We start from the raw sequence: 25,688 nt of genomic DNA, 5'->3' as shown, positions 1-25,688 counted from the left end.
TTTACGAAAGGGAGACGCGCGCGGGAAGGAAGGTCCGATAGGCCAGGCGTCGCGGCTCCTCGGATACGGGCGTGTGATCCAACGATGCTTTACAACGCCATACAACGGCGTACGGCCGTAGAGCAGAGATACCGAGGCCATTAGCGATACTCTCCGCGGTTCATTCACCCGAGACCTTGAGGATCCAAGCGGATGCATATTCCTTCGCGAAGGCGATTGCACGTCGGGCAATTTATATCGAGGTACATACGAATGTTGTGCGATTGATCGAGCAACAAACTCGTTAATAGGATGACGCAGATCTGGACAATTTGCAAACGTGAATCTCAATTATCGAGAAAATATCGATAATAAAAATATAATCAAGATATATAACGGTACACATATGTGTGTGTGTGTAATACAGAAAAATATACGCAACAAATAGTTTGGATAGGAGGGAATAATTTTTGGATAATTTAAATATAACTTTGTTTCTTTGGATGTGTTAATTATGTGTCTGAATATGAAAATGCATGAAAATTTATTGAGAAACTTACATTTTGTCGAATACGTCTAACATAATGTTTTTTTTTTTTTACAAATGTCGACAAACCTGATCAACGGGCCTCTTTCCCAGGCCAAAGACTGCCAGTTTCAATCTGTTTGTCGAGTCACGCGAACGACATGGTTCTCGAACTTAGATTTTACTGTTAGAACGATTTCAAGGGCAACGTCGCCGCGAAAGTCATCGAGAATGATGATAGTTTCGGATAAGCGGTTTTCTCTCTCCGACTGCGAGCACAAGAGTTGATATACAAAAAAAAGTGATTTGGTAACTTTAATGAACTCAACTAGGATCGACAGTCTTTAATCTGTTCAATTTCATGAAATCTACGGAGTAGAAGAACTTTTAGTTAAAGACATATTTTTAAAAATAATTACGATATTCTTAAACCGGAATTTTGCGTATTTTATTTCAGTATGTTCAACGTGAAAGAACTTGGAGTTTTTTTTTTTGTAAATCCATGCGTGCTCTTCAGAGTTACCAGCCACGTTTTACTTTGCCCGATGATTTTATTACGCGTGTTGAATGCTGTGCCCGTAACTGGACACGGTCTTCTCGGCGACAAATTGCTGAGGATACGCCGCGTAGTATGGCGAATAGTACGGCGCCCCTATTTCGCGTGCGACAAACGCGGGTGCCAGCTGAGGTTTCGCCACCGCGATCAACGGACGCGCGTCGTGGATCACTTGGTGCCCGTGAGCCTCGATCGTCTTCTCGGCGATCAGGGAGGCCTTTGCCAACGGCTGCGCGACGAACTGCCCGGCGACCGGATGCTGCACCAGCGCGACGTTCGGGTAGCTCAGCAGCGACGGCGACGGATGCACCACGTGGTTGCCGTGCGCCTCGATGACCTTCTCGGAGACGAGCTTACCGACGACGGGCGTGAGAATGGTTCCACATTGCACCGTGGCGATGCTCGCCAGAACGGAAATAATCATCTGCGAGAAAAAGAGAGAGAGAGAGAGAGAACGTTCGCGGATATGAAACCTCCGGATGATCTCGGACGAAGAATAAGACGCCCGCGGCGTCAATATTTTCCGACCGTCTTTAAATTCGCGGCGAAACGGAAACTTGGACTTTCTGTTGTTGTCGAAGTGTGCTCGGAATAACAATTGCCAGCTTGATTGGATTTAATCCGTTAATGCTTATAATATATACATATACATACATACATATATATATATATATATATATATATATATATATTAGGAATATATTATTAAAATTAACGAAATCAAATAATAATTATTAACAGGCTAAATCCAATTAAGCTGATAATCATTATTTTAATAATATGACATATATACGATTATTTTTAATTAATCGCCTCGACGATTACTTTATTTCAGAGAAAATATAGATTTTTAACGCCAAGTTGGGAAAACGTCGAAATCTCTTACCAGCTTAAACATGACGATCGGTTTTCACTACTTTATTGGATCAGAACCTGGGACTGATCTGCACGCACGCGGATCTACGCATGCTTATATAGGAGTGCGCTTCCGTGATGTTCGCGCGAGAGACCTTCAAGATCCGTGCAATAAGAACTCGATGCCCTGTTATAGTCTATAGGATGTGTCTCGAGGAATATTCAATACGCCGAAGGCACGTTCTTGTCCGAAGATATGTACGCGTATAAAATATACTGTTTCCGTGAACGTGTTTCTTGTTCTCGCGTAAAGCGTAAAGTATTAAGTATTATCGAAAGATTCCTTTGAACTTTGAAAAGTTCGTTTTAGGAGAATGTTTTTTATTTCGAAGGCCTCCTTACCAACAAGTATAGGAATTATGAATGTAGTTGAAAATATATATGATGTAAATTAGAGAGGAATACAACTACAAAGTACTAAAAACGTGAATATTACTTGTCGCGAGATAAAAAATGTGAAACAGATTAGCGGTGTTACGAAAACCGAGGGTGACGAAGGATATACGGATTACGTTTTTGTCGGCTGCTGGTTCTGAAGGCGTTAAGCTTTTTGTCATTGCCGTGAGCTTGTGGGGTACACTTGACGATCGAACAAAGGGGCTTCGCGATCTTGAGACTTTACTTTTACTCCTCGCCTCTTGGTAACAATAAGCACATTGCGCCATAGAACCAAGGAGAAGTGGTACGCCTCGGAGGGACGCAACAAAAAGCACTCGAGCGTGAAATTACGGCCGAAAACGCGCGTAATCTTAATGATCTCATTTATCAATTTCTACTTGGTGCGTGGCATTAAGGACGACGTCGAAAAAAACAATGTTGCAATTTAAAAATGAAAGTAATTAAAGCGAGATTAATCAACTTTTCGTGAGTCACCGTTGAATTATTAAAAAAATTAATGACTCTACCAAAACAAGGGAAACCTTGGAAAAGTAATATTTCAATATTTGTCTTTCTTCTCAGTCCAGATTCACATTCATAAAGGTATCAGTTTCAGTATTAAATTATATCTCAGCATAATTATTTTCTAACGTAAAACGCTCGAACTTTTTTCCGAGTTCGACACATCCGATACGTATGCAGCGGCATAACATTCGTACGCTATACTACTGTTTTACCTGCGCGAAACGTGTAGGTGCGATATTGAATAATTCGCCGCAAACTCCCCTCTTTTTCTCACGGGGACTTTTTTAAAGCTTCCCCGTAAAGAATTTAGCAAGTTGGGTTCGTGAAAAGTGCATGTGAGGCGGGTTTGTATGCTCCCTGTAAATATATTCAATACGTGACCCGACGGCGCGCGACGAAGTTTCGCTTCGCGAGTGCTCCGCGACGACGACGGTGGAAGGGAGGAAGGGCGGGGGGGAGGGGGTAGGGGGCCAAAGCCGAAACTCAAACAAGCCGTTGATCGCCAAGTCGGTAAACAGTTTTCATCGAGTCGTTCCAAATCCTATTTTGCGAAAAGCCTCACGTAAACGGATAGGTAGAACGTAGCGTCGTAGGTGGACGTACGTACGTACGCTCCATGCGGGCGTGGCGCGTTTGTGTGCTGAAATAAGAAGAAATTATAAGAACGACGAGAGATCGCCCCGTGATCACGACGCTCCGCTTGTTTGCCGATCCCGCCGTGCGCGCGGAAAGAAAAGCTCGAGTTCGCCGGGAGGAAAAATCTACGATCCTCGATAAGCTCCGGTGGATACGCGATACGGAGGAATTAGTCCTCTCAGGTTATAGCGCCGTGAGAAACCCAACGAGGTATAGAATTCGATAACCGCGCTCGGTTCGACAATAACACGTTACGTTATTCAGCGAGACTATTCTAAGATTCCTCCGGTACGTGTGCAAGAGGAATAAAGGAGGGCTCTTCGAGAGATAATATTATACGAGGTAATGAAATATGAAAGGCGAGCTTCGAAATAGCTGCGAATTCTGAAATTGGTGGGATATGTTCATTAAATTGAACAAGGTAGTAATAAAGGACTGAACACACACACACACACACACACATATACACAAATACGTGCATTTGTTTGAAGGCAGAAATGGCAACTTTATTGATTAATCGTAGCGATCGGTCGTTCGACCGCCGTGTGGACAGGTCGGTACAAGGTGTACATGATCGAGAATACGGTGCCGCCTGACTGGTCGATGATGCCGGTCGATTCGGCCGGTCGTTCCGATGAATCGTTACGCGTCCAGGTGATGAGTGAAGGACGACGTCTTCACGGTCGGCGTGTCAATCTTGAGGAGAGACGGTCGAAACAGGGGTGATGATTGATGAATGATTATCTCCTAATGAAGAGCGACGATGGGGGCATGGGCGGCGTAGGCGAGCGGTGCGGCATGGACGACGGGGCCGGCAGCGACGACCGGGGCAGTCTTGAGGATCGGCGCGGTATAGGCGAGCGGGGCGGCGGCCACGAGCGGGCTCTTCACAGACACCTTGTAGGTATTGGCGTAGCTGGTGGCGACCGGGACGGCGTGGGCGACCGGGACGGTGTGGGCAACCGCGACCGCGGGCGCCGCCGCGACGACCGGCGCCGCGTGGAGGGCAGGCGCCGCCAGGTAGCCGGGAGCCGGCGCGGCCATGGCGCAGGCCAGCAGGGCGAAGAGAGCGACGATCTTGTACATGATGACTGGAGGAGACTTTGTCGTTGCTTCGTACTACGGCAGAGCACTGAAGAGCGAGTGGTACCCGAGCACGGCGTCTAGGACCCCTTATATTCGTCGGGACTGACCTCTCCCACCTCTTTGCGCCCGGGCCATCCGGTCCCGGCCGCAGATTCCTGTTGCCGTCCTCACGTAGCGCGATTGCTCGTTCTTTTCTTTTTTTCTCTTTTTTTTTTCTTCTTCTTGCGTCGGCCACTTGTTGGAGGAGCACTGCCAAGGACTGCCTGATCGTTCACGGCCTCAACTCGCGGACCCTTCACCGCCTTCGTATTTCGTCGGTACTCTCGGTACTGACGTATGTGTAGCCTCGACGAAGACGCAGTTGTCGATCATCATTTTGTTTCTCTGAGAAGGACGCGGGAAATGCCTCGAAAGGGCGGCCATGGTTGGTGCTCGGTGGCCTTATCTCTTTGTTTGCCGCGTTGTACACGATGCCTGGACAGAGACAAGTTCAATGACATAGCCTCGACTATTGATCATCACTCTCGACAGTATAGCCACATCCGGAACAGTCATACGTAATTATTAAGCGATTTGTTGCGTGTATACATATTGGCTTACGGGCTGATCGACGGGCCCAAAATGCGAGCTTGAATTGCCGCGGGCAACAACGACGTTTAGAACGGCTTGTCACTTCCTCGATTAATTCTTGACGTCTATACATGACGTAGACGTGACAATAATGGCCGTTTTCGTTGAACTTCGATTAGCGAACGCGCGGACAATTTTATTATCAAACTTTTTGCTCTCTCTGGTCAATTGTAATTTATTGCACCTCGTTAACAATACAAACAATCAAAGTACGCGTCAGTCGTTAAGACCGACAGGAGTCTCGGTTAAAATCGTTAACTCGTTCGCGCAAAGGACGCTTCCTCCCAGGTTGTTTGCCCTGACTTTAGTCGTTTAGAAGGCAACGCTTCTCTCCCTCTTTGTACTTTACCCCATTTTAATGCTTATGAATCGTAATGATTTACGAGCCGGGTTGCCTTGCTCGCGAATTTCTCTCATTCTCTCTCTCTCTCTCTCTCTCTCTCTCTCTCTCTCTCTCTCTCTCTCTCTCTCTCTCTCTCTCTCTCTCTCTCTCTCTCTCTCTCTCTCTCTCTCTTTCTCACGACGGTTGGGCGGTTTTGCCGTCCGCGAAAGATTCATACGTTGTTCTAACAAACTTATTATAAACAACTTGTATACATAACTTTTTTTTCCTTAAAGTTTCTTCGAAACTCGTTCATCTAAAAAGTTTTTAAAAACTTTCAACTTCTATTTCTGCGATTATTTAGAAATAATCCGCGCTTAACTTTCTCTGAATTAAATTGAAAAGAAAGTTTTTCTCTTAATTTTTTAAATTAACTTGTAAATTGAATCTACATTTCTATTAACTTTACATATTAAGCTTTCTTTTACAAAAATATTTTTCAGAAGCACCCTCTTACAATTTCCTGAAAAAATAAACAGTTTCTAGAGAATTTTTATTTTTTCTTTTATATTTTTTACTCGATAAAAATGATGAAATTAATTATCGAGTAACAGAGATGGATCGACAGTTACGCCCACGTTCGTTACAATGTCCAAAGTCGATTGGTGACGGCAAACCAGACTCGAGGGGGGCAAGTCGGGGAGAGACATTGTGACACGAGTCGCGAAAGTAGATGCTCGACTTACACAATTTCGCACGACAACGACGCATTTCGCATACGACGACACACGCGTGACATACGACGCCGTGGAACGAGGCACGTGTGCGTGCGTGTGTCCGTTCCTTGCGCAATCACGCATCGACAATGGTAACGCGTGACAGCTCGCACTGACGAAAATCGCAGCAACCGGTTAGACGTAACGTAACGTAACGTCGACTACCGACCGCGCTTCTCTACGCAATGCAGGCACGAGTGTGCGTGGAATGAAATATTACGCGCCCTTGCGTAAGGTGCATCCACCACCGTTCTCCGTCTGTCCTCATTGTTAATTGACAAATTACAACGAGTATCGCTTTGGCATATTAAAATTTCATGGCACCGCGCTCCCATGACCGAAATTTATAATGCATAAATTTATAGACTTACAACGATATACATATGTACACGGACATTTAATATATTATTAAATTGATGAATTGGTAATTGCCGCGCCGCAAATTCGTTTCCGCGATATAGGCGCTATATAATTATTTACATGCGGTTGACCATTGTTACAATTATAAATTTTACATGGCGGTAGATTATTTTCCCCTAGGAGACAGGTAAATTGATGCATATTGTACCGAGACTGTAATATTATCAAAGAGCGATACGTAACGATTAACAATCAATGATTACGCGATACGATTATATTCCCGATCTATCATTATTCAATCTATCCATCATGTGAGCGATAATAATCCGTCGTGCTCGCGTCCTGCCCGCACAAAGGCGGGACTGTCCAAATTTCTCGCACGGCGAAATCTCGTTGAATCCGGAAGACCTTGGCCTACGAGGAGGGGGGCGATCGCACCCACTTCTAGAACACGATGAGGATGGGAGCAATAGAGAACCAGTTTCTTCGGGCTTCGCGTTTAAGGGGGGCCAGAGCCCTATAAAAATGTGCCGCGGACCGGACCTCGGTATACTCATAGTCGAGTAACTAGTGACAATCGTCCTCCTAAGAGACCGACTTGTTTTCGCCGCCTCATCATGTACAAGTGCGCTGTTCTTGCTCTTCTCGTCGCCTGCGTCGCCGCGGCGCCCGCCCCCGGTTACCTGGCGTCCGCACCCGCGATCGCCGCTGCACCGGCTGCACTCGCATACTCGGCGCATCCTGCATCCATCGTCCACGCTGCACCGCTCGCCTATGCCGCGCATCCAGCTCCGCTCGCCTACGCCGCTCACGCAGCTCCGCTCGCCTACGCCGCTCACGCAGCTCCGCTCGCGTACGCTGCACCTGCTATCAGTTACATTCACTAATCAACGACCTGCAGGAGTGATCCGCACTCTTCTCCGGGACGACAACGGGAGGGCCGATCTCAGCTGTCTGATGCAGAGCGACAATGTGGTTTCTGATTAATTCTTTTTATGAAAGGGAGGGGAAAAATTACTTTTTTTTTTAATACATAATTTCCATTATGTTTAATGTGTATGGAGAGATGGAAATAAATTAATGCTTCTACCTAATCATCATGTCTGGTTTACTTCGCGACGTCTCTGCGTATCACACCGGCGTCGTCGCGACGCGACAGCGGGCGTTGACGCGTTCGAAATGAGATATACATTTCCGCCGAGCGGAAAGTAATCCTCTTCGCGTACTTAGGCTTCAAAGGGAATTTTAATGACGGCCCTGCGTCGAAATGCTCGCATTACGCGCAAAGCTAAATGCGCTCGTAAATAAGTCACGAAGCCTGTCGGCCGTTTTACGTAAATTAATTTCGTAATTTCGGTAGACCGCGCCGATTCAAACCGCGACGAATCTAAGAATTTCAAAATTCTATGTCTAGAACGATGATGAATCGATAAATTATATATCATTTTTTACAATTATTATTACCCGGTAATATAGAATGTATGAAAAAGCAAAACACTATTCGCATATCCAATTTTTTTTCGGTATGTAGAAGACGAGAACGCTGCTGCAGAAGATGTTTTGTTTAATACATCAGTATGCGTTTTTACAGAAACACTTTGCAGAAATGTGTTTTCCTCTCGCGTAAAATTATTTCGAAAAAGAGAGAAAGAGAAAGAGGTGAGTACACGAGAGTACTTTTACCGTATCGCCTCTCCAAATGTATCCGTAATGAGTATTCGGTAAAAAAAAAAGAAAATTAGCAAATAGATATAATATTTCGCCGGCGAAGAAGCTAGTTTGCACTCGTAGATAACGATCGAGTTCGCGACGCTCGCGAGGTCGACACGCCATGGAAAGTCGCCTGCGACCTTCCCGAGCGAAAATCGCATAGCTCTTCAACACGTAACAACGCCCGTCATTCATCGACGTCGTAGGGACGTCGCACAAAGTCGCCCGCCTCGCGATCCCGAAAAAAAAAACCCGGCCCCGGTCACTTTATTATTACGCAACGTGCGCCCGGCCCGGCGCTCTTATTACAAGCCGTGCGCACGTATAGAGAGTCTGCGGGCGATGCGGTATAATTGACAGCGCATTTACATCCATCGCTCGCGCGATGGAATTGATACGGCTGCCGCCGTTGCGCGTTTATACCCGCTTTACAATGGGAGAGACGCGCGAGGCATTAATTACCACGCATCCGCGCGGCGTTGATGGAAAGATTACGTTGCTCGACGTTGCAACGGACAGCTACGATCTCGACGCGCGTTTTGAAACGCGCATTTTCGAAATACTGGCTGAAAAAAAAGGAGATTCACGTGATATTTTTACGCAGCTGAACTGTTTGCTTATCTTTTAATTGTGACGTTCGCTTTTTATTGCGTAATTACAGCCGCAATTACGGAAACGTAAACGTCAGATTTGATCGCGCTCTTTTTTTTTTTCCCCCTTAATATCCCGTTCTCGCGATATAATAGCGTTCCACCCGATTCCGTGTACTAGCAGCCAACCGTTTAATTGAGATTGATTAGTATCGCGACAAGTAAGGAAGTTTCTTCGCGACTTCCGACCGGCTTCATCACCGCCGCGGAAAATGGAGCACGGTCGCGATCGGCGCACACATGTTCGTCTTTTCTACGGTCGTCACGTAGCGGGAGGTGGAAAAATCCATTTTCCGGAGCGGAGTTTTCTCCTTGAGGAACGGCGTGGTTCGCAATTCTTGACGGCGACGCGACGCACGAAAACTAACCGTCGTCGCGTCCCGTATGGGCATGGGTTGAGTCCGTGAGGCGACGACCCTGCTCCAATAAATCTGGAGCACGATCGCGTGCAACGATAAGTGGGAAAGTAAATAAATGAATGAGCGACTGTCCGCGGCTCGGACAGCTTGCCCCGTGACGTCGTAATATTTCAGCAATTTCGCCACCGTGCGCTCTCTCACGCGCGGACATGACGAGGAGTGAACGAGAGAAGCACTGCTGCAGCGGCGCGCAGTCGATTAATACACAGGTTGCGCACGCAAACCTGAATGGCCCTTTATGCAACGACCGCAAATTCTCCGACTAATTTGAAGTCCATTTTCCACTCTCTCGAGGGAATATTGAAATGCTAATAATTTTCGAATAATCGACGCGTGAGAAATAAAACGCGCGCTTCTCGCAAAATTGCGAGCGTCGGGTGGCCTAACGGACAACGAAATCACGTTCCTCGCGATTAACTTTAACTCTCGACAGAATTTTAATTTGAGGCTCAAGGCCCGGTTTATATATATTTAAAAAAAGTTTGTAGCACTGCGAGTAAATTAAATATAATGAAATGACAATGATTGACACAGGACGGGTTCTGGGGCATTTTGTATTTTGTATTCGTGACGTGCAAATTAAATTCATGTGAAATGAGAACGCATAATTCATCTGTGTATCTCCTTTTTCGATCTACCTTGAACGGAGACGTTGACTTTAAAGAAGCCGGATCGCTCTTTGCAACAATTTGCGCGCACATTCAACATTAATTTAATCATCCGATCTTGCTTCCATTAAGACGGAAAATTGTTATCCTTGACACGTTGAAATTGATAACAAACAAATTAAAATAAACTGACTATTACCTCAGTCTCAGGCGTTCGATTCAGCTTATAAGATTTAGAGTTTTGGATAAATCCGACATACATATATTAATACTTACTTACTACTTATAACGTTCTAATAATTTTATCGACTTGTATGAAATTAGAGGAAAACTTGATAAAATCTTTAACTATCGGCTTTAGAATATTCGAGATAATCAGGCGCTTATCAAAATGTACGATATCAAATATTGAGGCGGTAAAATGCGACTTTAATGCGGAGCGAATGCACGTTACATAAAACCGTTATTATATAAAATTGAGAAATGGAAGTTACGTCAAAGTAAAAGGACCAAAAAAACGAGCCGATCGCGGGGATAAACAAAGTTCGCGGGTATGCCTCGCCTTAGCCTTGATCCACTCTTAAACCTCGCTTCTTCCTCGCGCTCGTGCACATGCTGTTCAACACCTTTTTCACGTCTTGCGCAACGCTCTTACGCTCCGCTGGATGCACGAATGGATGGACGGACGAATGAATGGATGGTCTAAGACAGAATGTATAGAAGTCTCTAACAATATCGTCTCCCCGGTCAGATGTGACGGGGATCTCTGCGGGCGTAAGATCCCGATACCGATCGGCAGATGCTCTCGAGAGATACTCGAGGCGAAACGAACTGTTGAAATCGCAATAACCGCAAAAATGAAAATTAAAGGCGATACGATCAGATAACGCCAAGGAATTTCAGTATTGCGCATAATGTCGATGCGAGTAACTTGAAAGATATTCTAAAAATGCAGCAAGAGAATAGTTCTTATTGTCGCCAGTGGGCGAGAATAGAAAAAGTGTTATTAGGTGATTAACTTAAGTCTGTTCTAAAAATGCCTTACTTTTTTTAAGTTTTTCACACACAGACACACGCATACACACGCAGCTTAGGAACGGACTAGGATGATCTCCGAAACGTGTTTGTGGCGACTCAAATCGGCTACAAGAAATAGAGGAGATGTAAAAGAGATGAAAATGTTATATTATAAACATAGTCATATACATAGCCGATGACAGTGTTTGTGGCAAAAGGGTAGGCTGCGCCAGCCGTTTACAATCGGGCTTCGTCGAGCACGGTGTTCATTCCACGAGACCCTATCTTCTCTCTCAGTGATAGTATCCACCATATCCATAACCGTGACCGTAGCCGAGTCCGTAGCCGTAACCGAGACTACCGAGACCACCATATCCAAGACCTCCAAGACCATGTCCGTATCCATAATTGTTCAGATAGGTGACCGATGGTGGAATTGAGTATCCGTAGCCGCCGTAGCTGATCGCCGGCGCGGAATAACTCGGGGCGTAGGCCACCTTGGTGATGGCAGGTGCGGCGTACGCCAATTTCGTAATGGCAGGCGCGACAACCTTGGTGATTGGTGCGGGAGCCACGGCGACCTGAACGTAAAACGGGAATGAATTTATATTTTGTTTCGTACATAGTTATATATAAAATAAAATTTCATTAAAATTGTTAATTCTCTCTTTAAAAAGTGCTCGGTAATTATTCCACGTTCTTTCCTCTTTTTCCCCCCCTCGTTCGTTCGGGAACGTTATTTCGTCGAAATAATAATGCAAAAACCTTATTTCCACTGAATTCATTTCGCGCGAGAGCTCGTTTATGGATTATACAGCGTGTAGAGCCGGAATTTTCCCCTGGCTGCCCCAGCCATTGTCGACGCTACGTCGCGCCGGTGTACGCTGATAATCCTTCCCTTCTCGTGTCCGTAGGGTCCGGTTACATGCCCGACCGTTTGAGAGAGTTTACTTTACCTTGTACGTATTGGCGTAGCTGGTCGCAAGTGGAGCGTACGGTGCGATCGCCGCTACTCCATGACCCAACCCGTAGCCGCTGCCGTAGCCGCTGCCGTAGCCGTAGCCGCCGTAGCCGTAAAGTCCTCCGTATCCGGAGTAGAGGCCGGCGGACGCGTAGGCGACGGTGGCGAGAAGGACGATCTGCGTCAGGAGGAAAACGTTTCTCAGATTTAAAACTGATATCTTTATACGTTGATTACGATGCAATTCGCGGGGCGAAACTTGATGCAAAAATTGATATGTCGCGCAACGCGGGAAACACTCGCGAAACTAGAATCGCAGTTGTAAAATTGAAACGCGTTCTATTTTTTATGAACAAAAAGTGCGTGTCAGATACGTGAATCAAGGGCGGTGCATTTAATTAAAAGTTTCCCCTCGAATTTTGATTTTTAAAAGTAAATTAAAAAAAACCAGAAAATAGCTTTGAAAACGCAGAAGAGGTAAAGACGCGAGTGCGAATGTGAGAGAGATTCGAAACAGCGCGTTTCTGGCGAGAGCATTTTGCCGCCGATTGCTTATGACAATGGACGTTTCTGCGCGAGATTATCCTAAATGACAGCACGGAGCTTCTCTAAGCGAGCGGTATGCATTGCCGCGCGTAGCCTTCAGCTTTATTTACGCATATCCAGGATGATTTCAAGCGCGTATCATGTGATATGAATGGAACAAGCGTATTCCAGCGCGATAAAATCGTGCCCGCGGCGGTAAGTAAAGTTCACAGCAAATGTTACGTCCGAGCATTTCTCACGGTATTGCGAGCCTCGACTCTCTCTCTCTCTCTCTCTTTCTCTCTTCGTACTGAGATAAGTCTAATCTTCGGATAAAAGCAAAGTTGCAAAAGGACAAATGTCGTCGTTTTTGAAGTACGAAAATGTTTTTCGACGACGACATATCATGGAGTATATTTTTTCACAATTTGAGAACGATGATGTGTCTCTGTCTTAAGAAAATTAAAGAATCAATTAAAAAAAACCTGATAATTATATAAAGTCACGTACATATGAGAGATATCTTCTAGACCCCCCGCGAGAAGAGTTTCCACGAGTACTTGACTTACCAGCTTAAACATGTTGCCTCTCCAAGTACTTGCGATCTCTCGTCGGTACTGCTGACTGACTACATCCCGTGTACTCCGGTCAGATCACTTATATATCCCCCGGCGGATTGTTTTTGCCCGCGCTCAGCACACGTCAAAGATCCAAGGGGGAGAGATGCGGAAAAAAAGGTTTTCCCTGCCAATCGCGGGCGAGGCGAATTCGTAAAGGTAAACGGCGCGGCGTGGGGCCTGCCTGATTCTCGCCGCATGTCGATAGTGGGGTGGGTCCCGGACTCCGGGACGCTCGTTACGCGCTGCTCACCTAGATCCTAGATCCTTAGGCCGGTGCCGCGGATGACTCGTCGCGCGCGCGCGTTCGTTCGCACGAAGGACAAAGCCATTATCGGCCCAAGCGGGAGAAAAGGAGATAAAGAGAGAATAAAAAGGAGAGAAAAAGAAGTATCGGTCGTTCGATTCGCATCGTGAGAAAAAGCGCGTCCGTGCCACCTTGAGCGCACACGCGCTCGCGCGAACGAGCGCACGAGCCGAGGGAGGAAAGGGGAGAGAGAGAGAGGGGGAGAGGTTTCCTCGTGTCTGTATCCTTCTCTCTCTCTTTCTCTCTTCTTCGTCTCTTCACCGTCATCGGCCCCGGTCACTCTCAATCGCTTTCTGTAATTATTCGCGCGTCTATGATCTTGTCTGTGCTCCGCGAAGCGTGAACAGAGCAACACGGGGACCTCGACCGATCGAATGTGGCACGCGGTGGTGATACCGACAACGACGACGACGACGACACACACACACATACATACACACACACACACACACACAAACAGAGAGCATTTTCTCATATTTCTCTCATATTTTTCCTCCTACGTTTTACCCATAGTTTTCTCTTATTACAATTTTTTACATTAGCATTTATACTAGCTTCTTATACTATCACAAATTTACCTGATGAATTATCATCATCCTTTCCTTTTCTTTTTTTACCCCGTTGTTATAAATTTATCTGCTGTTTCTTTATATATCTCTTTCATATATCAAATGAAGATTCAATTTAGGTAATCTTTTTATTGCACGTCGCGATATTATTATCACATATTATTATTATTTTATATTTTTATATATTTATTTTTATATACCATAAATATATCCTTGTAGTCTCTCTTCGCTTTTCCTGATAAACACACATCGCTATGCATCAATCTCGATACCTCGACGATCGAGAATGAGTGGGTGTGTCGACGCGCGAGCGTTCGCTTCCGGTCGCCACCGGAGCGAAAAATGAATCATCTCGCGTATGCAACGAGCCCGTGGAAATGCGTCCTCTGTGCATAACTAGCATAACAATACATTGTACAACTCGATTATTCATGGAATTCACTCGCTCAGAGGGATAATAATGCGAATCGCGGGCGCAAAAGAAAAAGAAGGAAGAAAAAAAAAGAAGAATAGGAACCGAGAAAAGAGAGGCGGCGTACTTCATTAACGGCGGAACAAACAATTTTTGCGTACTCTTTCCTTGCTCCCGCCTCGCTCAATGTCGTATACCTGCAGCCTTGCCGCAGTCGCGGCGGTGGATTATCTTCGTCCTTATTGCGACTCGTGCTTACACGTCACCTCGTATACAACGCCGGTAAACACACCACGGTAACGCGAGCGTGAAAAATTTCCGCATAATAAACGTTTTACCATTCACTGTCGCCTTCTTAATAAAGTGCACGTAAGCTGCGTCATACATATATGCATATATGCATATACTTCTCGCCCTTAAGAAATTTTTATTAAACCGCTTATTTCCGCTTCCAGCTTCGACGTAAGCCAACTCATGACGGAAACAACAACTTCGTTCTTGAGATCAAATATAAATAGATTGCCTTCCGGGAACGTAGTCCACGTTTCATTTATAAGTATTTTTTTTTATAAATTTGAAACAGGTTTTCGTTCCATAAAAATTTCCATTATTTTTTAAAAATATGAATATTACGCTTGCACTTGTGTTCTTGAAAATGTATACAGCGCGAAAAAAGTTATTAATTTAACTAAATATTTCAACTTAATTCTTTTTTTTTTGTTTTCAAATTTAATCAAGTTGAAAAATTTAGTCAAATTACCGACTTTTTTTTTCTCGGTATATCAAAGAAATTTTACAAAGACTTACCGACTTTTTTTTATCATTGAGCGAATAATTCTCCATTGATTTTTTAGCCAGCCGGCATTTATATCGGAATTAAACGGGCGATTCGCAATATATCCTCCACCGGTTTTTTCCCTGGCCTCTTTTTCGCGTTACGCGGCCATTTGTAACCAGCCCTAATGGTTTACGATGCGATTAACTCGCCCGCGCGCCTCGGGGTATCTGCCGCCCTTACGTGCGCCCGCGAGGCACGCCTAGACCGATCGCGAATTGGGGCTAACGAAGATAAATATCGGCGCGATACACGCGATATATCGCAAAAGAGGAGATACGTTACGACGTGCCGTGTGTACTGTATATATATATATATATATATACACACGAATTCTCTTTACGTGAAACGCAAAATGTCGCTGCGAGAGACAAACGGTCTCCGCCGTCTCCTGCCTCCGGGCGATCGATTTTTAAAAGACGACCGACTACCGAAGAGAGCATAGAGTCGGGTGACGATGCACAATGCAATACGCAGGTTTGTGTCGGACGGGGTGTCCCGCTTGCTGAGGATTATAATTTTTTTAACGGCAAACTCTCCTCGGTCGAGTCGACATTTTCTTGACATTAGAAAACGTTAGATATTTAGTCCTTTTTACCTGAACTTGTTGCGCACAGCTCATCTTTTTCTCCCCGACGACAGAAAGGAAAGGAGGAATGACAAATCGCGCGAGAAGAGTTTAGCTAAAAGGAGCAGGCCTATTGAGACAGCGGTAACTTAAGATAATTGGAAGAAAGAGAATTACTTTCACGAATTAAACGTCTCAGGTAACCAGCAGTACGGTACATTCTTTTAATTTTGGGCGCAGTTTATTTCGTAAAAATTCGACCCACTTACGAAGATATGCGATATGTTGAAAGATTGGAAAGCCACGATAAACGCGATGGCCTGCCGCGATAGTTACGCCGAGAAAAACTCGGGTCCGAACTGATCGAGAAATTTAAAAAAATAACACGCGAGAAATAGGTGGGACACCTCGCATCAAGGCCGAAAGGCATTAAATCCGTTAATCCGTGAATCCGGCGCATTTTACGTTGATACATGGCTTTTTTTTATTTATCGTTCCTATTCTGCATATCGGACAACGTCAGCGGCTCCGCCGTCGAATAAGTCCCCCTGATTACGCCATCGGCATCGATGACAGGCGGCAATAAACGCTTGTCCTGGCTCTTTCGCGATAAGGAGACCCGCGTTTAAGCATCGCGTTTCATTTCGCCGCTTTGTTTTTCTCGTATAACGTAATTATGTAAGGTCGTATGCGAGCGAGGTCGTTAGCGAGAATCCGAGCGAAGAAGAGCGGGAAACCGCGGCCGGAGAGAACAACACACCAGCGGGTGACGGAAACTGGAACACCGTGATCTAAATCCCGAGTTTACGCGTCTGCAATATTAGCATTAGCATTCCGTGTGTGGACCACACCACCGCCACACCACACTCGGTGCGCTCGTATGGAGCGCAGGAGTGGTCCGACCTCCTCTCGCGCGCACGTTCTCAGTCGCGGTTACGTAAACGCCCTCGCAATGGGTAAACGTGGACGAGCGCGACCCCGCGCAGCTTATCTCCAAATCTTAGAAATATATTTCTAAAGAATTTTTTATTTTTAGAAATGGCAAGAGAGAGAGAGAGAGAGAGAGAGAGAGGAAAGAGCGTGACCTACCACAATGTTGCTGAAGGAGCTCGGCGCGAGAGGAGGTGGATTGTGCAAACTACATTTTTCACAGGTATTCCCTCTTGATTTTTTTTTTTTTTTAAGACGTCCTGGACAAGTCCCCCCGGATTCTCGTGTCCAGGATTTCATGGATGTGTAATATTGACTGAAAACGTGCCTGACACTTCTCGCGTCCGCCTTATTTTTTCGCTCGAAGGGGGAATTCAGGGATGCGTGACATCACGCTGCACTTAACGAGTCCTCGGCTCGGCAATTGTGCAATTATTGTTTGCCAATAATGTTCTCGATTGCAAGGCGACCGAGGGCACGGCTGCCGATCGTACGACAACGTGCAATGTACGTCGGCACTCCGTGCGGCAATCGGCACCGTGATGTACGAGCCTCCCGATACGCGCCCCGTCGCGATTTATTACGGCGCGCGTTATCGCGGCGTCGGGAAACTGTAAAAGAATCGCGCGCACACACGGTTGGTAAAGAATAGAGTGTCCCGAAATAAATCGCCGAGTGATTTTTAGCCGGCTAAACGGACCCGTTACTTTGTGCGTCGTTACTCCGCGCGAGAAAGAGAGAAAGAGAGAGAGGACGAAACACACGAACGGCATTTAACGAAATTAATAAAATTTAATCGCGAAATTTTAAGCGCGTATTAAAATTGAAATACAGCGGGGAATAAAAACGTAATGAATTTAATTGCGAGGCATATAACGAAATACGCTGAATTAACAAGTAACATGCTGCATACGAGTATATTGCTGCGCGTAAAATGCGTAAAGCGAAGAGATCAGTTTCAATTTTTAATTAAGGTTTAAAACGTCGTTCTCCTTCTCTCCCACCTCCTTCCCGCCCGACTAAAGTACGCAACCGAAGGTAAGCAAACGCCGTCGGTGGTGGTGCTTGCGCGCGTTTTACTTGAAGGAGAGGAAGCAGGAAACGTTTCCCCGATACGTACATTTCGCATTATCTCCGTAGCGACCGGAGGTTACCCGGAAACCTTTAGAGCGCGAGAGAGCGTTCCGTTTCGTCGTGTTGTTGCCGACGCGAAGTAGAGGGGGGGGGGAGGAAGAGGAGGAGGATACGAGAAAAACGAGCGCTTCTTACGCGGGAAAATGGAGCTTTTTTTCTTGTATTTCTCTTTTTTTTCTTTTCTTTATTTCGTGCACGTAATATACTTTCGATGACGGGGGACACGCGGAAGACGAGGAACAACAAGCTGTCGGCCGACGGTGGCTCGGCTACATATTATTTTACACTCTAAGAGGATACGAGGGTGGGACGATATAACTACGTAAAGAAGAGGAAGAAGCGATGAGAGCGGAAAGGTGGAGGCGGCAGCGGCAGGTGTAGCGCGCACTCGATAAACATCTTCCGGAGATGGGGACGATCTTCACTTCTCCTCGCCCTCGCCCTCCTCTTCCTCGTCGAACTCGCCCTCCTCGTCGGCGGTCGCCTCCTGGTACTGTTGATACTCGGACACAAGATCGTTCATGTTGCTCTCGGCCTCGGTAAACTCCATGTCGTCCATCCCTTCGCCCGTGTACCAGTGCAAGAATGCCTTGCGTCGGAACATCGCCGTGAATTGCTCCGACACCCTCTTGAACAGCTCCTGAATTTAATTTTTAATACAATTAGTAATATATAATTAGTAATCCTTGTCTTTTTTAAGCAATATGCTTAACGAATCAAATAATCTTTTGGCCCAGTTCCAATTTCTACAATTTAGTTTAAATGGAATTTAATTAATAGATTTTATATAAAACAAATTCTCCTATTGAACGTAGTTAGTTAAACTTCGATTAAAGTGAGTTTGAAGAATTTCGACCAAAATCGACCCAACGAACTGAAAGTTCAATCGATAATCTTTGTTTTCACGTCGACGAGCAAAATATCAAGTAAACCTGAATGGCCGTGGAATTGCCGATGAAAGTGGCAGACATTTTCAGGCCTCGCGGTGGTATGTCGCAAACGGCGGTCTTCACGTTGCTCGGTATCCACTCGACGAAGTAGCTGCTGTTCTTGTTCTGGATGTTGAGCATTTGCTCGTCCACCTCTTTCATCGACATTCTCCCGCGAAACACCGCGGCCACCGTCAGGTATCTACCGTGTCGCGGGTCGCATGCGGCCATCATGTTTTTCGCGTCGAACATTTGCTGAGTGAGCTCCGGCACCGTGAGCGCCCGGTACTGTTGCGAACCTCTGAAATATCATTTTAGAATTCGCATCAAAAGTATATGAGGAACACAGAAAATTACGTTTCAATAATTTTCCTTTAATTATTTAATTACTCTCTAAATCTAAATCAGCGAAATCTTATTGATTTGCAGTGCTATACTTATAGCTGTGATCGCCATTAACTATTCATCATCTTCCAGTGATTCAAATTGAGAGACGAAAATTATCGCTGAAAGGTAGTAGTGACATAATTATAAGTATAACACCAAAATCAAATTTTTCACTGTCTAATTAATTTCAATATAGTACATTGATTCTACGGCATAATTTATAAAATTTAGAAAAATTAGCGATGTAACGTCAGTTCTAATAACGCTGACCGATTAATCAGCTCTCTTTAATTCAATTAGTTTTGCTCGCGAGAAATTCGAGACCTAGAGGTCAGAGGGGCGAAGCCGGGGATGAAGAAGTGCAATCGTGGGAAGGGGACCATGTTGACGGCGAGCTTCCTCAGGTCGGCGTTAAGCTGGCCGGGGAATCTCAGGCAAGTGGTGACGCCGCTGAGGGTCGCGCTGACGAGATGATTGAGGTCGCCGTAGGTCGGCGTGGTCAGCTTGAGGGTCCGGAAGCAAATGTCATAGAGCGCCTCGTTGTCTATGCAATACGACTCGTCCGTGTTCTCCACCAGCTGGTGCACCGAGAGGGTGCAGTTGTAGGGCTCGACCACGGTGTCCGATACCTTCGGGGAGGAAGAGACAGAGACACGCTGACGTGCAAGCGTATATGGCATCTCGCGTATCGCGTATAAACGTATATGCACAAACGAGAAGAGAATATGCGCGAGCATTGTACGCGAGCTACGCGCGCGGTATTGTCCTATTAAGGACAAAAGGTCGGTTCCTGGCGGGCGCTTTGTCTCGCGTCCATTGTACCTTATCCCAAGCGCATCGGAGACTTTCGCTGCGTCGCGCCGCAGAGCGAAATACGTCCCGCGGATCATTCCCGATACACGTGGAAATTCAAAACGTAACTCTTGACGAGCGAAGATTCGATCTCGCGCATTGTTCCCGACCGTCAATGGAGATTTCGCGCCCGTGAATGTCTATAGACAGCCCACATGTAAATCATTTCTTTGAAAACTAGACGCGCGTCCGTGGAATTGAAAAAGACAGGTTTTTCAATTTCAAGAAAAGATGACTGAAATTAAAATCAAGGTTGACAAATGTACCTTCGGCGAGGGTACCACGCTGAAGGTCATCATGATTCTATCGGGATATTCCTCGCGTATCTTGGAGATGAGGAGAGTGCCCATGCCGGCACCGGTGCCTCCGCCCAGCGAGTGCGTGAGCTGGAATCCCTGGAGGCAGTCGCAGCTCTCGGCCTCCTTGCGCACGACGTCCAGGACGGAGTCGACGAGCTCGGCGCCCTCGGTGTAGTGGCCCTTGGCCCAGTTGTTACCGGCGCCGCTCTGTCCGAACACGAAGTTGTCGGGCCGGAATATCTGGCCGAACGGTCCCGAGCGGACCGCGTCCATCGTCCCGGGCTCCAGATCGACCAGAATCGCACGCGGCACATATTTACCGCCTGTCGCTTCGTTGTAGTAAACGTTTATTCGCTCCAGCTGCAGATCAGAGTCGCCGTGGTACGTGCCCGTAGGATCGATCCCATGCTCGTCCGAGATCACCTCCCAAAACTGTTGTCGCAACAAAATATTTCTCTCTTTCTCTCTCTCTCTTATTTCGCGAGAAAATAAACATTTCGCGAGGAACTCGATCGCGAACTTTATTTTCGCGTACGTGTTTCGAGATTACACGTGGATCTTGATCTCCGGTTTCAATTGGAAAAATTATTATATATATTAATGTTTATTTTACTTTTGGAAATGCTCGAGTGACGTTTACATTGAATCGGACTTGTATCTATGCGAATTAGTTGAAGGAATGAAACCGCGTACCTTGGCTCCAATCTGATTGCCGCACTGGCCGGCCTGAAGATGCACTATCTCGCGCATGTTCGCTTAGCTTAACTTCGCGCGAATCTGCAAATTCTCCTCTTCTTCTTCTTCGCTTGACGACACGCGAACCCTCGGCGAGTGCGGCGAGACGACGAAATCAAAACTCGTCGCCGTCGTCTGTTTTCGTTACCTTGGAAATGCGTAACGCTTACGTATTCCTGGAGGAAGAAGACACGGGAGAAGACACGAGGACGTACCAGGGGGATAAAGTCGAGTGCGCGAAAGATCTCCGACGCGACGAGACTCGTAATAATTCCGGCGAAATCCCTAACCCTAAGAACCGTAACTCGGGTAATTTGGCTTGAGTCAAACTCGCGTTCCCATGGATACACAACGCGAGGAGAGGAATCTCGGGCTCCGCTTCTGTTTCGGAACAATTGAATGTAACGCTGATGAACAAAAGACTTGCGCCGCGTATCTGCCCGTATTGTTCGTCGGTATTACGGGGTTGTCGAAAAGGAATTTGTACGCTTCAGTAGGTTTTAGAGAAAGATCTTAATAATTCTAACGTCTTATAGAGCACATTTTGATAATTTAAATGTAATTTTTGAACGCCTTTTGGAAATAAATGTTTTAGAATTTTGTTTTTACAAAGTTTTAATTATCTTTATTGAAATCACACAGTACATTCTTTATAAATATTTATTTTTTCTTTTATTAGAAGATATTCGAAATATCCATCAAACGTTTACGTCTTATAAGGACATTTTGAGCTTCGTAAATTGAATTCCGCGTAATGCTACTTAGGCGAGGTCGAGAGGAGATCTAGATGAAGTCCGTGAAACTCTTGGTCGTGAAGGCTGTCGCTATCTCGTTAACCAGTTCCATGTACACGATAGGATTGACGTTCTGTGCGAGTTGGTGCAACAGAAACCAATCGCCGAAATGGAATACTCGCACGATACGCTCTGCCTTTAATTTCTCAAGTCTGCGAACTGCACCTCGCAGAAGATACACTCTTGCCCAAGCTTGAGAGAAAACTACGATTCTGCGAGAAGGATGGTATATAAAACGTATCGATCATATACAAAACGATTCTTACAAGTTTTAATAACATAATGCTTTTCTTAAAATATAAATAATTCTTAATTATGATATCAAGGAATTATGATATCAAAAAAACTAATGTACCTTTGCAACATAAATTATTTGCATATATTATAATCGAATTGCTATCAATAAGCTTATGTACCTATAAATTACCGCTAGGCAACCGACACCCGCGAGAAACACCAGCCAGAACCAGAGAACGACAAAGATCTTCTCGTTCACCACGTTCAACGGCAGTACGCAGAGAGCGTCGTGAGTTTGCACGGAACCCGTGGACCCGAACGTGTGAATCGTGCACTTAGTCACCTTCGGAAACAGTCGCGCCATAGGGTCGACCCTGTCGTGGGGATTTTCCTCCGCGAGAAACGTGCTCACCAGGGGCCCGTACCGCCTAAACTGTCCCTCCAGAAATATATCCAACAGATATATCTGCCCTATCTATCAACGAAATATTTTAGCGAGAGGTTTTGGTTAATTTTGCGCTCTAACTTTTTTTTTTCTTTCTAACTAATCGTAAGAGTAAATGCCAGAGTCTCGAGAAATTCGAGCGAATTTGTCGATTTTTGTACTTGCGGAATCATAAAGAAAGTAGAGTAACCGTATTTTATACGTTAAGCGTCCTCGAGTTGTATTTCCGCGCAATACATCGAGCTCGTTTTCGAAGCAAAGTTTCAACCAAACGTTCCGTTTAGCCCGGGGCTCATTATCGAACCCTAGAAATCAATTATTCACAGTTATTTCCGTGCAATTTCCCCGCTTCTGACGTCATAATCCCGGTTGGCCGATCGAGGATCCCTTAAGTACCTCCGAAGGAAACTCTTCTTTCGTTTCTAAAACCGAAAGTAGGATGGGAATAGGGGGGGGGGGATTATACTTACCGAATTTAAGAAGTTCAAGAGTTCGCACACGAAGAAACGCATGGCGTAAAAGTTGTGAGCGTGCAGATTCGTCTTGGTGAAATATTCGACGAGCTGCCGCCTCCTCTCCTCGGTCCAGACGTCCCTCAGGAAGGGTGACGCGAGATCTCGCGAGAGGAGGCCTATGGTACCTCTCTCCCAGACGCCCCATAACGAGCGCGGCACGTAAAAAAGGATGGCTTGCAAACCGAGAACGAAGCAGACCTGACGAACATTGCACCCTTATTTTTGACTCTTTTTTTTAAATTAAACTTTAGAACTTTCAGCAAAGACAAACAATGTATCACGTGACCCTACACTGAGAAAAAAATGTTGTTAATTTGACTAAATTTTTCAACTTGATTAAATTTCTACAGTTTAAGTATTTATGCATTTAACTGAAATACTTTAACTTTAATTTAACTATTTATATATTTGATTGAATTACATAAATAGTTGAATTAAAGAATTTTAATCAAGTTGAAAAATTCAGTCAAATTAACAACTTTTTTTTTCTCAGTGTAGATACCGTTGCGAATTTGAATTAAAAAAAAACAAAGATAATACAAAGTATATTTCAAATGTGGGCTCGAAAAAATATTGCCAAAGTTATTCTATTATTTGCAAACAAAAGCGGGAAAAAATATTTGTATTTTTCTATTCGATATGTCCCAAGGATCTCGCGGGCGAGTTTCTTTCGCGCGCGATGCGAATCGCGCGATATAGAGCGACACATAAGGAGAACGGTCGGATCTGCGATCTCTATTTCCATTTCCTCGTGCCGCCTTTCGGACGTTTTCCTTTACATTCACACGCGTACGCGTTTCAGATTTCATTCACGCTCGCGCAATACGTCTGCATGCGCCGGCGAGCGGACCTGACCATCGGAACGAAGTGCAGCCGTTATCATGCACCTCGCGTACGTGAACGGCCGAGTAGTTGTGCGCATTCCATACGGGGAACTTATTCGATCGACCGATTTCGTTGCACATACACGCGTGCGAATGTGTTTCCACCCTCTCACCCCTCTCCCCCTCCCGGCACATTTCTCCCTCGCTCGCTCGCCTTCAATTTTTCAGAGTGCTCCATCGAAAAACAATTTAGGGATGCCTTTGACGAATTCCGAGTCGATCTTTTCCCCGGCGAGAAGTCTCTAACGGAAGCGGAAGTCTCCCGGAGAACTTTTATATCGAGCATAAAAATTCTCGAGCTTTTGGCCTTGAGGGGCAGGCAGGGAGGCAGGGTGTGAGTCAATAAAGAAACTTTGCGTCGAGTTCATAACTTAATTTTGGCGAGGATTCGATTTGGGGCTTCGCGGGAGAATAAAATTTCTATAAAAATTTTCGCCTGCGCGAAAGAACGAATGTTTGAATCTGATAATTGATCGGAGCGCGCCTATGTTCTCCGATATGCAGTTTAATAAATGCGTTTTCGGTGTCCTATCAACGGACTATTCGTCTGCGATTTGTCCATATCGGTTATCTCCTCATCCGTCCGTGTCGTGAACGTTCTAAATTCAGCTGACCCATTGATAATAACGGTGATGACGGGTCTCGTCACCGGGAAGGGCCTGTCCCACACCAGCACTCGCTACACCCCGTCCAGGAATACCCTTTAGATGTCGGGACACCGTGAACGTGCTGTAGATCCAGCAATACGCGTTTACCGGATCTTTGTCTGCCAGCAAGATATCAATTATTAATAATTAGCAATTCGCATAATAATTGAATAATCAGATGTGAAAAGAACTTATTTAGGAGGAAAAGATTTCAAATGCAACTTTTATCATTACGACTTGTTCACTGACTTCTGCGGGAAATCGCGAGGCTCGAGGTTAAACGGAATTCGTACCGACGGAAGCATCGGTCATGCAAGAAATCGGCTCGCCGATGTACTGCTTGGCAGTTACGAGAATCGTGCAAACGAGCAGCAGGAGAACGGTGACGCGCGAGTGCAGCCTGAAGACGACATTGTCGACACGAACGGGCTCCTCCTGCAGCAGGCATTTAATAGGTGCGAAGAGGTCCAGCATGGTTATCGCGTGTTCTTTTGTCTCGGGCACCGAGAAACAAAGCACAATAGAGAAAATTCCAGGACGCATTGCGAAGAAAAGCCAAGCGCGCGCGCCCGCTTGCAGCGTCGCGTCCGCTCTCTAAATTCGTCAAGGAATTTAACGCGGATGGCAGGCTTTTCGCGCCTGCGTACGCGAGAAAACGTTGTTAAGTGAAATGAAAAATAAAACGAGATATAAATCGGATTACGCGTCGCGGCGGGATTTCGCAAGATCGCCGGTCGAAATTACGAACGACGCTGAAACGACGAGTTATCGTCGTGTAAATCATCGACGAGAGTGGCGGCTGCCCAAAACTGCATTCGCCTAATTGGTCCGCACTTAACCAGCGCGACTCGTGCAGACTCGTAAATCTTGAACGTAACGATCTCCTCTCCCCTTATAATTTTTGTTCTCGGCAACCGTTTCCTTCTCGTGCTTTTAATTTATCGCCGCGCAAATCGCAGAATCCGGGATTCCCGAGATTTGCGAAGTCAAAAGGAAGAGTCCAGGGGGAACGT

The 25,688-nt window shown here is 45.7% G+C and overlaps 6 protein-coding genes across 6 annotated transcripts; 1 reads left to right on the top strand and 5 right to left on the bottom strand.

The window, feature by feature from the left end:
- Window positions 1-493: 493 nt before the first annotated feature.
- LOC105834826 lies at window positions 494-2,048 on the bottom strand. The gene is made up of 2 exons (XM_012677606.2): window positions 1,948-2,048; window positions 494-1,485 (listed from the first exon to the last, which is right to left on the bottom strand). The coding sequence occupies exons 1-2, from the start codon at window positions 1,957-1,959 to the stop codon at window positions 1,060-1,062; spliced, it is 438 nt and encodes a 145-aa protein (XP_012533060.1). The 5' UTR covers window positions 1,960-2,048; the 3' UTR covers window positions 494-1,059.
- A 1,947-nt stretch (window positions 2,049-3,995) lies between these two features.
- Window positions 3,996-5,673, bottom strand: LOC105834829 (cuticle protein 38). The gene has a single exon (XM_012677609.3). The coding sequence runs from the start codon at window positions 4,599-4,601 to the stop codon at window positions 4,263-4,265; it is 339 nt and encodes a 112-aa protein (XP_012533063.1). The 5' UTR covers window positions 4,602-5,673; the 3' UTR covers window positions 3,996-4,262.
- Window positions 5,674-7,186: 1,513 nt separating this feature from the next.
- LOC105830374 (pupal cuticle protein C1B) lies at window positions 7,187-8,422 on the top strand. Its single transcript, XM_012669659.3, has one exon. The coding sequence runs from the start codon at window positions 7,307-7,309 to the stop codon at window positions 7,574-7,576; it is 270 nt and encodes an 89-aa protein (XP_012525113.2). The 5' UTR covers window positions 7,187-7,306; the 3' UTR covers window positions 7,577-8,422.
- Window positions 8,423-11,240: 2,818 nt separating this feature from the next.
- Window positions 11,241-13,305, bottom strand: LOC105830375 (cuticle protein 64). The gene is made up of 3 exons (XM_012669661.3): window positions 13,149-13,305; window positions 12,050-12,232; window positions 11,241-11,674 (listed from the first exon to the last, which is right to left on the bottom strand). Exons 1-3 carry the CDS (start codon window positions 13,158-13,160, stop codon window positions 11,387-11,389), a joined length of 483 nt encoding a protein of 160 aa, XP_012525115.1. The 5' UTR covers window positions 13,161-13,305; the 3' UTR covers window positions 11,241-11,386.
- Window positions 13,306-18,241: 4,936 nt separating this feature from the next.
- On the bottom strand, window positions 18,242-21,661 carry LOC105829097 (tubulin beta chain). Its single transcript, XM_012667750.3, has 5 exons — window positions 21,112-21,661; window positions 20,386-20,850; window positions 19,592-19,896; window positions 18,884-19,181; window positions 18,242-18,591 (listed from the first exon to the last, which is right to left on the bottom strand). The coding sequence occupies exons 1-5, from the start codon at window positions 21,166-21,168 to the stop codon at window positions 18,373-18,375; spliced, it is 1,344 nt and encodes a 447-aa protein (XP_012523204.1). The 5' UTR covers window positions 21,169-21,661; the 3' UTR covers window positions 18,242-18,372.
- A 97-nt stretch (window positions 21,662-21,758) lies between these two features.
- LOC105829096 (innexin inx2) lies at window positions 21,759-25,624 on the bottom strand. The gene is made up of 5 exons (XM_036292101.1): window positions 24,958-25,624; window positions 24,569-24,707; window positions 23,100-23,359; window positions 22,364-22,659; window positions 21,759-22,159 (listed from the first exon to the last, which is right to left on the bottom strand). The coding sequence occupies exons 1-5, from the start codon at window positions 25,216-25,218 to the stop codon at window positions 21,937-21,939; spliced, it is 1,179 nt and encodes a 392-aa protein (XP_036147994.1). The 5' UTR covers window positions 25,219-25,624; the 3' UTR covers window positions 21,759-21,936.
- Window positions 25,625-25,688: the final 64 nt, after the last annotated feature.

The sequence above is a fragment of the Monomorium pharaonis genome, chromosome 9 (genome assembly GCF_013373865.1).
Source record: "Monomorium pharaonis isolate MP-MQ-018 chromosome 9, ASM1337386v2, whole genome shotgun sequence".
In the NCBI taxonomy this organism is placed as follows: domain Eukaryota; kingdom Metazoa; phylum Arthropoda; class Insecta; order Hymenoptera; family Formicidae; genus Monomorium; species Monomorium pharaonis.
Note: the sequence above shows the minus strand (reverse complement) of the source record. Positions and strands in the feature narration are given on the sequence as shown.